The 15841-nt window shown below is 40.2% G+C and overlaps 2 protein-coding genes across 2 annotated transcripts; one reads left to right on the forward strand and one right to left on the reverse strand.

Moving 5' to 3' along the window:
• Positions 1-332: 332 nt before the first annotated feature.
• On the reverse strand, positions 333-4950 carry ttll9 (tubulin tyrosine ligase-like family, member 9). Its single transcript, XM_026332616.2, has 14 exons — positions 4827-4950; positions 4508-4548; positions 4343-4435; positions 4147-4258; positions 3868-4053; positions 3714-3782; positions 3553-3640; positions 3423-3463; positions 3237-3324; positions 2930-2988; positions 2602-2798; positions 2122-2235; positions 1753-1877; positions 333-1535 (listed from the first exon to the last, which is right to left on the reverse strand). The coding sequence occupies exons 1-14, from the start codon at positions 4839-4841 to the stop codon at positions 1465-1467; spliced, it is 1299 nt and encodes a 432-aa protein (XP_026188401.1). The 5' UTR covers positions 4842-4950; the 3' UTR covers positions 333-1464.
• A 6360-nt stretch (positions 4951-11310) lies between these two features.
• Positions 11311-14812, forward strand: edn3b (endothelin 3b). The gene is made up of 4 exons (XM_026332847.1): positions 11311-11678; positions 11791-11992; positions 14179-14337; positions 14646-14812. The coding sequence occupies exons 1-4, from the start codon at positions 11642-11644 to the stop codon at positions 14689-14691; spliced, it is 444 nt and encodes a 147-aa protein (XP_026188632.1). The 5' UTR covers positions 11311-11641; the 3' UTR covers positions 14692-14812.
• The last annotated feature ends 1029 nt before the right edge of the window (positions 14813-15841 follow it).

Consider the following 15841-nt stretch of genomic DNA (forward strand, 5'->3'; position numbering starts at 1 on the left):
TAAATACACACTGCATTTCATTTATAATGTATGTATTTAATAATGTACATTGACTGTATTTTGACAGAAGGCTTATTATGATCCTAAACACTACTAGGAATCTAAAAATATAGCTTTTAGGTAAACTGAGCTCAGCTGCACTGCACTGTCATCTCTCAAAATACTATTAATGCTGACATAGGCATAAAAGAAGCATCTACTGTACTGTTGGACAGCTTTCAGCATAAGTAATCCATAGTGAAGTTTAACAAATAATTACATCTTAGTCATGGAATACAACTGTAGCTGTTACTAGTGGAGTTTTTGGTGTTAGAATGTATGTTTTTAATGCTCTTACTTTACTTGATGTTGCTTTTTATCATTTATTTGGTGCCTCATATTGTAGGACACAGTTTGTTCAGCTAAAGGATTTTTGGCTGAAAGGAAAGAGGTGAAATAAGTGGTGTTGCACTGCAGTAATGTCATTTATTTCAGATATATTTCTGCAATGGTTTGAAAATTTTTGTTTACAAGGGCTTTTCATGTTTTGAACAGCTTGAAATGTAGTCTATGATAATATACTGTATTTTGCATAGAGCTGAGCTCTTTCTATGATTGAAGATGGTGTAATGTTTGCTACGAATGTAAATGCATATTTTTCCAAATTTTATATACCATAGTTATATTTATGTAGAGTGCTGTAGTTGACTTGTACTCGTTGTCATTATTATGTTTACATTGTCATGCACAAGAAAAAAATATTTAGCAAGAGCTGAATGTAACTTTATTTCTACTGTGCTGTACCATTGGTCCCTCCTGGAGCTCAGTGACTTTTTGACACAACACGGTTGTTAGGCTGTAACATGGTGATGTTACACAAATCACCTTCATATTTCACTGTATACTTGAAGTCTTTAGAGCACTGTGTTTACATTAGAGTGTCTTAACTGTTTTGTGTGATTTGCCATGCGCACTGATTCATGGAAACACTACATCAATGTAAATGATGTGATATGTATTCAGATTGCATCTCTTTACTTAATATTCATGTACAGTATCAAAGCCATAGATAAGGGGCCAGGAGTGGCAATGTTATTATAAATGTATACACTACACTGACTTGCACGCAGAAAGATTGTGGTACGTATTTTCTCAATGTTGAATGCAAGTATTTGTAAGGCATATAAATAAATGTTTTGCACACAAGAGGCATTGATCTGTCGTCAATTCCCGAGTTCCTGACGAAATTAAACAGAATTGCAGTAAGAAACTGTCTTTACTATTGACATACTGCTAAAACCCCAATCATTAATCATAGTGGGCGACTCTTTAAACTCTATAATGAATCCAGGGTTTGCAGCAGTTCTAGGAAAGTCATTGTATGAGGTGATACCAATATGTTATATGTGCTTACTGAAGCCCGTGAAGCCCCAGACACAACCACACCAAATACTATCATAAAGAATACCGAAGTAATCAGTGTGATTACATCCTCTTCTGGCCTGACAATGGTTTTATTAACCAACGAAGCTGCTTCTCTCTGTCATTCACACACCCTGAAACAAAAAATGAGTATATATTTGAAGTTACTAATTATTCATTCTAAAATAACTTTCTACAAATCCACATGAGCCAATATCATGGTCTTATTTCCATGAATAAGACCATATGCTTTGTATTTTTATAAACATTCCTTAGTTGCATTTTTTATAAATCTCACAAATAGGGACGTATATAAGGTGTATCTGTTGCCTAAAAAGGTCTGCAGGTTACCTAGGTGTGTGTTGGCAGTGAAACATGAACTGCCAAATGTTTCTAGGTTGAAATCCTCCTTATAGACAGGCCCGTCGTTCCACATGAGATCATAGCCACCCACCCTTTTCTCCTTGCCAGTCAATCTAATGAGAAAAAGCACAGTTAATTAGAACATAACACCAGAGCAGTCTTCACATTGTGGTAGGATGTTTATACCTATGATGTTAAAATGTTCCTCTGAGCTGTGTCTTTCCATAAAAACATTCAGAAGATTATACTTGCAATTTTTATTGATTGGTGAATCTCAATAAAGAATGTTGGATTTACAATGACTGGAGAGACAGTGAGTCCTCACCTTCTTCTCTGCAGACAAAAAGATGTTCTTACCTTCCCTCCATATCAACAACATTTAAAGTGTCCTCCAGCAGTCTGCACTTCATCTCATAATCCTCTTGACTACTGGGTGTGTGTGATGGAGAGGCATTCACCTCAATTAACCACCTGCAAAAAGATTTAGGGGAATGCCATTCACTAAACATTTACTTTCGAGCTGGCATTAGGTCAATCGATAATATGCAGAGTAGAGAACCTTTCAATAAAGATTGTTAAATACACAGATGCAATTGAATGCATGACACATCGTTTGCACTGGAGAGAGGCACTATGAGGTTTTTGAGGTTATTCATACATGGTTATGTCTGAAAGCGATCACATTTATTGCTTTGTTTTTAGGTGCCTAGGATGGCAAGTCAACGTGTACCATGTTTGCTTGTCAGTGAATGTGTTTTTCTGTGCTTATAGGTAAGAACGTGTGGCCGATGATGCACTGTGCTGGGATGAGATAAAACTAACCACCTGAGCACTTACGGTTTAAGGTTCTGATCCAGAAGAATGTCATAGCCATAGAGCTCAAAGCAGTGTTTGTCATTTATAATGACCTTTTGTACGCTCAGTAGACTGCGGACAAAGATGTTATCCATCTCTTTAAACAGAGTTTCTACCATCTCTCTGCCATGTTTTGCAGTCAGGTATCGACGAAGCTGCTGCATCTGCCACTTACATCCCTATGTAGGTATAGACAAAACAATGCAGGAATAAAGAGGAGACAAGGGGATAAAAGAGAGACATATATAAATATAAGAGGACACAAAACTATAACATATTACCTATACATCAAGGTTCTTAAATTACATGCCTTTTCAGGATCATAGTCAGGTGCTGTTTTTTGAACAGCCACATTAGTGAGATGCATATCTGAAACCAGCACTAAGGAGAATCAGACAACTTTAAAGATGTAGTCATACTTTCCATGGAAATGTGGATGAAAATGACAAAATAAGGAAAAACAGCCCCACTAATTCAGTCCAGTCGGAATACAAAAAAACCTTTTTGCCTGAATATTTCACTAAACAATGGGTTAACTTGTTCATGTCCTTGTTGGTACCAAATATTTAGGAGCAGATTACCATGTACGTAATTTTGTGACATCAAAAAAGGGATACATTTGTCATCGATACTGCTAAGGGAGAAGCGGGTGCTTGAGAAACGGGCAAAGCCATCTCGATACAGCCAGACCTTCAAGGGAACATACTGAAACACATGTACACAAAAGCACATGCAATGATCCTAACATGCGGTAAACTTACATTCTGCACAGCACATTGTGATTTACAAGGTTCAATACATACGGATGTGACCAACACATAGACCCTCAGATCAAATTTCCTGCCTGTAGGGACAACAAGGGTAAAAGGAACTGTAGCAAGAGTAACATACCTATTTTTATTTTCAGCTTATTACCATTATTCAGTTTATTACCATTTATCAGGTATGGGTTCTCTATATAGCGTTGTGCCACATAGCTTTCGACTTGAGTGTCCTTCTGTTCTTCTGAGCGGGTGCCATCCTATATAAACGCAGTATTATTAGTCTAAACAGTTTTTTCTGGCTAAATTCTTGATGAAATCAGGAAACATTACCTTCTTCCAATCCATGATGTCCTTGAGCTTCCTGAACAGGAAAATGCCTTTCCCTTGAGATTTTGCTACCTACATAAACATAGCAGTTCATTTTAGTGAAAGCAAAAAATAAATAAATGTAGTTTCTGGAGTCTTTCAAATGCATCTATCTAACCGGCTTCATGATCCAGGTGTTGCCAGGGCTTCTTTTGAACTCTTCTACAAAGAGATGATACTCGCTGGGCAACGCAAATGTGCAGGGGAAAAAGTCACATTTGGATGCTTCCATACGTCCAACATCCCGTTCAAGGTTTTTCCGATATCTCTTGAGGTTTTTCACCATGAGGTTTTTGCGAGTCAGCTGTGAAATAAAACACAGAAACATACACAGACACTAATACACACACTGCTGCAAAGATCTACAGGTTTCGGTCTCACAACATGCTCGGCTCACCTCATAATGGTTGCGAAAGTGGTTTATCCTGACATGTTCCTCCATATAGGAATGATCAAAATTCTCCCTGAGCCAGCCCACGTCACACCAGTTGAAATCCCACTCTCCCTCTCTGTGAGAAAGAGAACAGAGACCTGTGAAGCTACAACTCAGCTGATGTGATGGTGGACACATCATTTCTCACAGCTCTGCTCACTCTCTGACTTCAGTCCAGCCTGGTCTCTGTCGCAGGACATCCTGTATGGTGCTGACTAGGCCACACTTATAACGCACACAGCGTATTCCTTCCCTGGGGAGACACTGTCAGTGTCAACAGCAGCTGTTAAGTGTTAATTTACAACTAACTTAAAACATCACCCACCGCTCCTCGCTTTTGTCAGATGAACCTTTGGATCCAGGTGTCTGCAAAGGTGGAGAAAGCAAAGCTAAATCACAAAAACACACCAGTGAGCTAACTGACTGGTCTGATTCACCCTTTACCAGCTAGCGTTATGTTTGCTACCGAGCCAACAGGGACAAACTGGGACGGATTCGAACCCTAGCCCCGAATGTTCGACTGACTTTTCACCATCCATGGTGTGCTGCTTGTTGGCTAACGTTACTCAACGTAGAGCTGACGTTTTGTCACAGAAACACTAACATTACAACACAAATATGTGCACACGGTGTTTACCATTTACCTTGTACTTCGACATGGATGCACAGACCCTGAAACGGTGCGAATACAGACACTCAACTACTTCCGTTACCTGTGGAAGTACACCTGGCTACCTGTTAGCATACCTGTTAGCCTGCCTGTTAGCTTAGCAAGGCTACGATGGCGTGCTTGGCAACGGCTGCCATGGAAACCGCACCGAAGGAAGATTGTCCCAGTGTGTTTTAGGTAGCATTTAAAAGCGCCCAAATAATTTTGGTTTATTAAAATACTTTTTCAAAGCTAATGGAGTCTAAACTTATATAACAATAAGTATATATGGAACAAAATGCATGTCCATTCTTCACACCAACTCAGGCTGCATGAGGCCTACAATCCCCACATGGTGGCGCCAAAACCTCATAGAAACGAAACAACTGTCCCTCCAACCAAAGAAAAACACTCAATATTATTTTATTGTCTTTGTCCTAAACTTGGTATTAAAGTTTCCTTTCAGTGTTAAATATGTCAAATTATTTACCCATATGCATAATGTAGTTCGTCTTTGTGAGGCTAACGTGCATAGACACTGCTGATAATGCTCATTGCTACCTCCATCCCCTCTCAGGTGGCCCAGGTCTAACTAATTAATTAGCTGGTAACATGTGGCAAATCATGAATTATTCACGATAGCCTGTTTGATATTCTTACACAGACCTAATCAAAGTTTACAAGATGAAATCAGTACAAATGTTAACTTTTTGTGATTGTCCCTATGACTGTTTTATTTTAAGCCAAATGTGACCCACCAATAAAGGAAGTCACCAATTCATTACCATGTTTCTAAAGACAACATCAATGTTCAGGGATTTACTTACACAACCACCAGGTAAAACTTACCTGAGGGACAAATAGTCCAGTGACTGTATCCAATTATTTACTATGGCAGAAAAATTATGAAAGAAAACAGTCTGGAATAAAGAGAGCTTGAACTGAACATTTGATTCCTTGCATTGAAGCATAAGAAAGATCATACACAGCTCATTGAGAAAACACATTGCCCTGCATACCGACTCCATCAGTCATCCTCTAATGTTTAATGAACTGTATCTAACCTGTTTATGTTTCTTAGACATGAACCTTATCTGCATGATGTAAATGATCTGTTGGTTGTTATTTATGTCGTGGACCGGAGTACAGGAAATAGGGTGCTTTAAAATTCCTTATTTTCTAAATTGCCCATAGGAGTGAGTGTGAGTGTGTGAGGTTGCTTGTCTCTATGTGGCCCTGTGATGGACTGGGGACCTGTCCAGGGTGGACCCCTGCCTTTCACCCAAAGAGAGCTGGGATAGGCTCCAGCTGATCCCTGGGACCCTGATTAGGACTAAGGGGGTCTAGATGATGGATGGATGATGGATGGGTGAATATTCCTTATTTCTATCTGCATAGTGACATCTCAAAAACCTAACATATTCATATAAACGTTTACATTTATTGTTTTAAGCACCCTGTTGTCAGTAATGTAAGAGAAGCTTAGCTTGTCAGGGAATGATGGCCTAAAAATTAGTGGAGTGAGCTTTTCACATAAAGGTCAGTGGTTCAATTACCAAACAAGCACGATTTACTAGTGACTAGTGAAAAAGCAGTTCTTGCACCTTCCTCATTAACACTACTGGTTGTTTTGCCCCAGAGCAAGACTACACACCCAGCTGCTCATGGCGAGCAGGAATGACTGTGGTTGTGCTGGGCGGTTTTTCTGCAAAAAAAGATGTGGCCTCTAAATGAACCTACCCTGACTAAATAATGGTTTGATAAAAGGTAGATTTTACTATCTCCTATGTTAAATGTGCCCTTTTCTTTCCCAGTTACCCACCACTAATCAAATGGATTAGATTTGGATTTTTCCACATAATTATCAGGACATGTTAAAATTAAGAGGGCTTCAAACTATGCATGTATGGTTGGGCCAGCTGCAAAAGTGTGCACCATAGTGTTTTATGTCATGCTACAACCGATTTTTAATTAAAGTAAAGACAAAGAACAGTCAAGGAAATCTAGTGAAATAAGGCAGTTTTCATACCAGAAGCAGCATCAGTTTACTTTGCAACTTCATCTGTTCAGAGGAGCCTCGCTAGAGAAAACTCTACCTCAAGGTCTTCCTGTTGATCATTCTACTGCAAATATGTATGCGTCTTATTCAGTTTCCAAAATGTGTTAATAAGTATTCCCATCTTCAGATGAGCTGTACATGTTATATTAATAAATGGCTGATTGGAATTAAAAAGAATGTGGTTGTGGCAGCTAATCTATATAGCAAAACATGGCATGTGGTGGGCTGATAACTGACCAAGTGCTATAGAACCCTAACCCTGCCCATAGGAGTGAGTGTGAGTGTGTGAGGTTGTTTGTCTCTATGTGGCCCTGTGATGGACTGGTGACCAGTCCAGGGTGTACCCCTGCCTTTCACCCGAAGAGAGCTGGGATAGGCTCCAGCTGATCCTTGGGACCCTGGTTAGGAATAAGGGGGTATAGAAAATGCAAAACATTTTTTCTTAAGCCCTGATAATCAATTAAACCATAGGTGCCAATCAAAGGTCAGCTTCTTACCCAGCTTTTATTTTGAGGCAGACTTCCTGCATTCATCTGTGCAGAGTTTTTGGTTTGGCACCTGTCCCTCCAGAAAATCTCATTTTCTAGTAGCAGCCATGCCTATTATGCTATAATTTTGGCTAACCACTTATATTTTTGTCCTTACGCAACATAAAAAAAACAACTCCATCATAACCAGAATCCTGGAATGGAAATTGTTTTTAGGGTTTGTGTGTTTAACATACATATAATATGTGTTTTCCGTGGATCTGATTCCAACTTTATTATGTGTCCTTTTATATCTACTTTTTTAAAGACACTGTTTAATAATACTGATTACCATGGTGTGAGTTTACCCATCTAGAGCAAGCTACGGGTCATACAGTTATCACTGGTTAACAATCATCACTCCTGTTAAACCATTTATTCCTCAGTGGCAACCACAAATCAGGAAATCTGTGGGATCCAGTGGTATCACATGTTACTCATAAAGGAGGCATCTTGCTGAAGTTAGTGCAATAATCCTCACCTTTGAATGATCCTTTGTTTGGTGAAAAGTTCAGCCTGACCATACATCTTTCCAGAGGCCTTTGGTGCCATATTCAAGCACCTCTTCACATGCAGAGAAAACAAGGAAACAGTAAACATGAAGAATGACACAGTAAAAGGGGAAATGGGACTGACTCGATATGTGCCACCTGTGCATTGTAAGGTCAAACCTGCTACTGTGACATGCCAAACTGCCTCTGTAATGCATGGCTGCTTTAGCTTAACTACAAAGAATATTCCTCCAATGCTGCCAGAATTTGACAGTAAATGTCACTGATAACCAGCCAAGAATGTATGCCTTTAAGGCAGACTTCTGTGTACAAAACTCTCATTAGATACTGTTGAAACTTCAGCCTTGAAGTTGAATATGACAGGACAGGAATGAAGAGTAGGCAGTGTGGCTTGTATCAGCAGCTTTACTTCACAGTTCAAGTCCACTTCTTTTCTGAGCTTAATTTTCTCATCTTGATGTGTATTTTGCACCACAGCTTCTCATTTTCATTTTAACTGGCTTACATATCTGCAGTGTCTGAGATGTTAATGCCACCTGTTCATTGTCTCCCCAGTACCTGAATCAGTATTTCACCAGCAGTCCAAAGGTAATGAATCTGCTCAGGCTTTGCACACCCCAAAATTTCTTAAATAAAATGTAAACGGAGGCCAAGACATACAAGACAAAGTGGCAGCTGGAATCTTTCTGAAAAATGCATTACATTCCTGCATGTTTCCCAGAAAAGCTTAGAATGCCTTCTCCCCTGATCAGAGGCAGATATAATCAACATTTTGCGAGCAGAAAGTGAACATATGTTGAAACCATATGTCTGACTTCTGGCAGTAAAGAAGGGAAAATAAGCAGAAGGGGAAAAAAGAAAGAAAGAAAAATATTCTGTGGAATTATTACATCAATCTGGGACATTTTCCAGTTTGGAAAACTCTGTTGGTCCAGTATATATTTTCATTATGACAGTCCTAACAAACAAATTGTAAACAATGTAAGTACTATTGGTTTTCATATCCTTAATCAATTGTATTGCCTTTATCAGCTATGCTAATCCATACTGCTGTGCATTGATAATATTGACCAGCTGATTACTGTAAATAACCACCTATTAACCATCACATTAACTCACTCTGCAATATGAAAGTTACCAGGGCAGGTTGTGAAAGGATCACACAGAAAAACCTAAGAAGATACCTTAAAGGCATGTGTGCGTCATCTGACCGCAAAACCACATGTAGTTAACATTCTGATAGCATTCTGTCTCCACTATCTCGGTCAGGAGAAAGAAAATAGAATATGGTCTTCATTTATCTGGAATGATCTCTGATTCCCAGCTTGGGGTTTGTGCCAGAGAACTGGGGTATGGCACAAAACTCCAGCCTTAGGGAATTTGGAAGGAACCAGAGGGGAGTCATGAGTCAAATTTAGGTTTACAGAATAGTTTTATAGGAAAGAACAACATCCAGGGCAATTACTGCATACAGCCTAACTCAGAGAGTGAAAAGGTAAATAGTATGAGAGACTTTAGCTCATTAGGCCAAAGCATCTAAATAACAGTCTTAGTGTCTCAATGAAGATGTATATTTGTTTCATGTACATTTATTTTTTCCATGTTTACATATATTGTCACCATGTCTGTGTGAGACACTTAATTCTTCATTTCAAATACTTACATTTAAATAGACTCTCAAGGGTCATCCCAGCAAAGCTGCATGTACAACCTCAAAAATAAAATTCCTAAAATCTCCATATGTTTTTATTTTCAGTGTTTCCAGTTGCACACTTCACACTCCCAGTAGTACTCCCATTTAGCTTCAATGATTATTTCAAGCATCATGTTCTCAATGTCCTCAGCACTTCAGAAAGAGACACATACACCCCCACATCCCACTGTGGTGTTGATATATATACTGTATATATATCATCAATCATCAATCAGTTATGATCTGTTCTTTTTCACCTACACTTTGTACTTTCCATCATAGTGGAACAGGTTGATCTTTGACTCATCTGTCCTCAACATTTACTGTTAAACCTCCACAAGTACAAAGTGTAAACAGATGTCTGGGTTTTATCTGAGGGACATGGGGCCCATTTCAACCTTTCACTATGTTGATCTTCCTTGATCAATTGCTGCTGATCTCACTCTGAGTTCTTAATAATGCACCAAAGAATAATTTAGGGTTAATGAATTAAAATGTGATACTTTGGCTGATTGATTAATTCTGAATTTTAAGCATTGTATGGCCAGTTATTCTTAGCCCCCATGCCACTGACAATTCTGACAGTGCTAATATTAGTTTGCGAGATGAGATGAGATGAGATGAGGTAAGATGAGATGAGATGAGATGAGGTAAGATAAGGTAAGATGAGATGAGATGAGGTGAGATGAGATGAGATGAGATGAGGTAAGATGAGATGAGATGAGGTAAGATGAGATGAGATGAGATGAGGTAAGATGAGATGAGATGAGATGAGATGAGGTAAGAAAAGGTAAGACAAGGGGCATGGCACGGAAAAACAGAGACAGTAAAAACAAAGTATTAAATACACCCCAACCCACACACACAAACAAAAACACCGTTATTTCTACGCAGTCTGATTATAATAAGTATTCAATGACAAAATGTTTACAGTTCCACTAAAGACCTTACTATAAAAACAGGCCTGCCATTTCGAAGAGTAAACTATATATTAGTCTACCGTTTCCACTCAGTTTTTTGTTTGTTTCCTTTGTGAGACATTTGAAATAACGCAGAAATATTTCCACATTGATGTGAACTGTTGCTAAAACAAACCATAACAACCATTAACTGTAATTGCTTATGATTTGTCTGACATGTGAAGACTGGTTCAGGCTGCAGTTACCACTTGATGTAGTCCACATATGGATCGGTCTGTAGGCTAAAAGGAACCATGGATTGGGCCTCAGGGTTTAAAAGCTGCAGCCTGGAAATGGATGGACGACGTGATCCTCACAAATCATATAGATCTTCAAGTATTATGAAAATGATGATAGAACATTTCCTGTGGGTTTATTAGCGTGGGGCCTCTATTCTCCACTGTCAGGGCATAAGCAAAAATACCTTCGCAGTTGAAACCTGAGAATCAGCTCTTTATCTTTGCCTTCGGGCAGACTGCGATTATTTCCGGAATAGCTGTAATAGAAGAGAAAGCGCTAATAGTGTGAAATTAAGTATACAGGCTGAGTCTTTGCATAATCTCTTGTTGGAGTGTCCACACTGATTATATAGTTAAGAGCAAGCCTGTGGTTTTGTTTTGTATTGATTGATATTCAGTATTTGAGAACATAATTACGGCCCAAGGGCCCATGTAGTTCAGTGTTGCTAATGATCTTTTACCATCTTAAAAAAAGAAAAGCATTAAATTCTACACGTCAAGTGCAGGATCAGTGCACACACACGCGCAACGAAGCCGCTAATGCGCGTGTACAGGGGAGGCGTGGGCGTGCACCCAAGCCTCTCCAAAGTCCCGTATCTCTGACTGGGGCTTTTAGATAGAGACCTGACTTTAACGTGCTCCAGAGATCCAGGCTCAGACAGTGCAGGCAGGATCTGTGCCATAGCCCAGATATGACAGGAGCTGCACATGGACACCCACACTGAAGTTCATGGATTACCGGATGGAGATTAATTTGCCGCGTGCGACTCGGGCTATGATTCTTTTTGGAAATATCTGACATAACAAGGACACTGAAAATCATGCTTTTCAAAATACTGGCATTACTTCTCTTACAAGGTACGTCTGAGCTCTGCAACCTGAAACACGTTGAATGCCATTATTCGCTCATTTACGCATTTATCTACTTATTCGGTTGGTTTTTACCTACTAACTGTATTTCTAATACCAGGTGTCTTGGTGAAATCAGAGGCTGGCCCTGGGGCTCTCTCAGACTCCAGCAGGGTGATTACCTCCGCGGGATCCAGGGGATTGCAGCTGCATGGGGCAGCGGAGCCCAGGACCAGACCCAAGCGCTGCACCTGTTATTCTTACAGGGATAAAGAGTGCGTCTACTACTGTCACTTGGACATCATCTGGATCAACACGCCTGAGTAAGAGCTGCTTAGTTAAAGAACCTATAGCTCAGGTTCCCTATAAAGCTCCAGAATCCCTCCCTGACATGCCACCATTATACAAACGTCTCCGGGCTTGCGCGATATTTCATCGTTTGGCAGCGGAGACCGAGACGGTTTCACGCGCAGTTTGGCATGTGGCTGCTTGGTGCAGCTCCAACGGGAGACGTGCACTAACGTCAAAACAATGCAACAAGTCCCGCCCGGTAACTTCCCCGAGGCGCCAGACTCAATCATGGTTCAAGTGATGGCAAACCAAAGAGAAATTAAGTGTCCATGCGATCAAAGCTCCGCAGTTATTGCGCTTTATCTCCTGTTGCCCTCAGTCCTGCCACACTTAGCACACTCAGCACACTCAGCACACTTAGCCACAGCTGGATGGACCTCAGGACTGATTTACTCTGAATTAGAATCACCGGGACTGGATTTGTTCAAAATGCGTTTTCCTGTTATTGAAATTGTACCTCTGTGGTTTATATCCTGGTTCTGGGTGGTTTGTTGAGTATGTAAGGGATTATTGATGATCATTGTTATTGATTATTGCTAGTAGATCAGTCCTGGCACCATCATTACTGTTATGTTCTGATCAACAACTGTCAGGACGGTCACAGCATCGGGTCACCATGTGCATTGCAGGTGGTGAGGAAACATGAAGAAGTTCAGAGCTGGCATAATTACTGTTTATGCTTTTCACCTTTTGTGTTCCCTCAGTGTTGAACACAAGGCCTAGCATGCCGATTATTAGTAGTGATATCTCAAAATATAATTTCCAACACCTTCTTGTTTTGAGGAATTTAGCTTTGAACCGCCATCTCTTAACCACATATTAAAAGCCTTGGCAGGGCAGTGGGAAAGCATTCCTTCTCCTGTCGTTCTCATGCCAAGATGGCTGTTGGCATTTCAGGTGAACAGCTCACTTTATTACTGCCTAGCAAGTTGAGGCAAATTAGCATGAGTCTGCACTACACTGTGATGGAAACGCTATAAGTCATTTGCAACAGGGTGTCACATCCGCCCCACACTGAAAACACCTTTTCCCCAAAGTGCAGCAGGCGACCGACTCACAGCTTGTTGTTTACGCCACAGTGGCAGCTCTGTGTCACTGTAGGACTAGAGCCTTTAGTTTGAAATATGGTTTAGAAGACAGGCCTCCTGCAACAGCCCCCAGCTAATGTCATCACATGAATGATATACTGAGTCCTATCCACAGCACCCACTTCAGAGTGAATACGTGTGATATATAATCAGCCTTTTACACTCAGATTTACAGTCATAATCAGACAGGCTGCAGGCAAACACAGCGAAGCAGCAGGCAGGTTGTCAGACAGGCATTCAGTCAGCCAGTCTAACAGTCTGACAAAACATCTACAGGGTGAAGCCATTTATTACAGATTATACTCTGGCTTCTTCATGCAGGGTACATTGATTGGTGACTGAATTGCCTTTCTCACTGTGCGTTTGAATGTTTTGTCTTTTTGTGTTGGCCTTGGCAACCTGTGTTGGGTGTACTCTTCCTCTCAGCATGTGTCAAATGGGACAGGATCATCATGGGATAGGTCGACAGATAATGGATGGATGTTTGGATGAATGTTATTTCAGATGTCTTATAAAAACAGATTTATAGACTCTTCTTCCCTCATACAACTCTCAAGCTGTGTACAAACCCCACTGGTATTCTCAAATTGGCTTTTGAACTGATTCTCCTTCCTCTTTGTGCCTGAAGACCATATGGCTCTTTAAGACACACACACCTTTTCCACCAGATCCATGTCAAATGGGCAAGAACAGATGAGTGTAAACAGGGAGTGAGCAGAAGAAGCACGATGTCAACCTATTAATCATAACCAGTGGGGTCCAGATCGGACGATACAGGTTTTAAGTGATGAACTGACTTTGATCTGATCTGACTTTGTAAATTTGACCAATTGAAGTTCACAGGCAACACACTAGATAACTTAATGTAAAACACAAGGGAGATTCAGTGAAAACTGATACTGTGGGGCCAGATAGCCCTAAGACAGATCATTTACATATCTATGTGCATGCTTGTTATTGAAATCTAGCTCATAGGATCTCTGACTTTATGTTCTGAAAAATTAGATCTCAATGTCATTTAATTGCACATTTTACTGAAAAAACAACATCCGTTTGCTTCAACGTCTCAGACGCACGGTGCCATATGGGATGTCGAGTTACCGGGGCCCCCAGCGGGTGAGACGTGCTGTTGGTGGACAACCAGTTGAACACGAGGGGGCAAAGAGTCCGCGATGCATTTGTGCTGAGCTCGACACAGACACCGAGTGCCGTGATTTTTGTCTGTCAAGGTCAGTCTGATTCTATCTGTGAAAAACTGCAATGCTTCATTTCATCAACACGTCAAGCGGTATGAGTTAAGAGTGGTATGAGTTAAGAGTGGAATTATTAGGCTCTAACAGAACATAATAGTGTGAATGTGAATGCTCTTGCATCAGGCAATTAAAGTATTATCTCTTTGGTTAACATCAGGTACAAATACTGACTCATACGTTTAAGAAGCTGGTTGTGCTGCACAAAATGTTACTGAAAAGGCAGATTTACAGGCAGGTGGTATTAGCCTTTCAATAATATGGTTTTGAAATGTTGTCTTTAAAAGCCCCGTGCAGATCAGAAGTCTCCACAGAGTGCCCGGCCCTGGATGACAGTCTGACGGCTCTCTGTTTACTGCACGTCTTCTTAAGGAAAGGGACCCTTCCCTCATCTGGTACTCTTGCTTCCACATGCACAATCCCCAGTAAGAAAAAAAAAAAAAAAAAAAAACGCTGGAGATTGACAAAGCCAACAATTTTCACCATCACAACACTTGGAGAAAGTTCCACCAGGACAAAATGTTTTTTTAAGAACTCTTCAGCAAATTCAGTAGAGATCCCTGGAGGCTATTTCCTTTTATGTTACCTCCTGAGAGCAGCATGAGGATTATTTGCACCAAGAGGTAACAGCCACCTTTGGTTCTGTCAAGCTCGAGCAGACAAACTCTTTGTATTAACACCTAATAACGGAGAGCTGTGGACTAATCTTGTCTTTCTTTCTGACAATGAGATGCACTTGTATCGACGTATTAGAGACCACAAAGACCTGTCTACAAAAAGGTTAGAACACATAAAGGTGCCAGGGAAATGCTTTTGACCACCTGTGTTTTGGAGCATATCACTGGTTTGCATTGCGGGACTATTCACAGTCTTGCAGTTTGCACATTTTGTTTATTTCAGTTCTTTTAGGAAAAACACATTTGTGCTCTTTGCAACTTAACTATAAATATCTGTTGTGCTTTTATCTCATAACCTCAAATTTAGCTGACAGTCGTTAGCTGGTGTGAACTTTAATGTTTAATCATCCATCAAATTAGGCCACCAACTGATTCCATATTAAAATGCAGCTTATTAAGTGGAGTTGTGTCAGTAGATGTTAAAGACTAAGGTTGACAATATTCTTTATTCTTATATTTGTTTTGCCATACACCACTAGTTCAAAAACTTTCAACAATATATTAATAAGCCACATCTTTGCCCTATGGCATATTCCCCCCTCAGGTCATTTGTATTGAGCCAAACCTACAGTACGTCCTTCCACTTCCACAAATACTGGAGCAAAAGTGTGTCAACACAGAGCTGAAAATAGTCCCTTTGCATGTGCAACATTCACTGGTGTTTGTGTATGTTTTGTAAAACAAGTGTGGTACTCAGCTTTTCTAGGACAATACTTTGCTTTTGAAAAAATTAAACAATATATTTCAGATTTACAGTAGTTCAGGTCTTGTGATGAAATTAAGTCACATCCATCCATCCATCATCT

The sequence above is a fragment of the Mastacembelus armatus genome, chromosome 7 (genome assembly GCF_900324485.2).
Source record: "Mastacembelus armatus chromosome 7, fMasArm1.2, whole genome shotgun sequence".
Classification (NCBI taxonomy): Eukaryota; Metazoa; Chordata; class Actinopteri; order Synbranchiformes; family Mastacembelidae; genus Mastacembelus; species Mastacembelus armatus.

Coding starts and splice junctions, on each gene's coding strand:
- ttll9 (XM_026332616.2), bottom strand. Junction 4,259..4,342: donor GGCTGGACTGAAGTCAGAGA/GTGAGCAGAGCT, acceptor TCTTTCTCACAG/AGAGGGAGAGTGGGATTTCA. Junction 3,783..3,867: donor ACACCTGGATCATGAAGCCG/GTTAGATAGATG, acceptor ATGTTTATGTAG/GTAGCAAAATCTCAAGGGAA.
- edn3b (XM_026332847.1), top strand. CDS start 11,642: ATGCTTTTCAAAATACTGGCATTACTTCTCTTACAAG. Junction 11,679..11,790: donor GGCATTACTTCTCTTACAAG/GTACGTCTGAGC, acceptor TTCTAATACCAG/GTGTCTTGGTGAAATCAGAG. Junction 11,993..14,178: donor ATCTGGATCAACACGCCTGA/GTAAGAGCTGCT, acceptor TCAACGTCTCAG/ACGCACGGTGCCATATGGGA.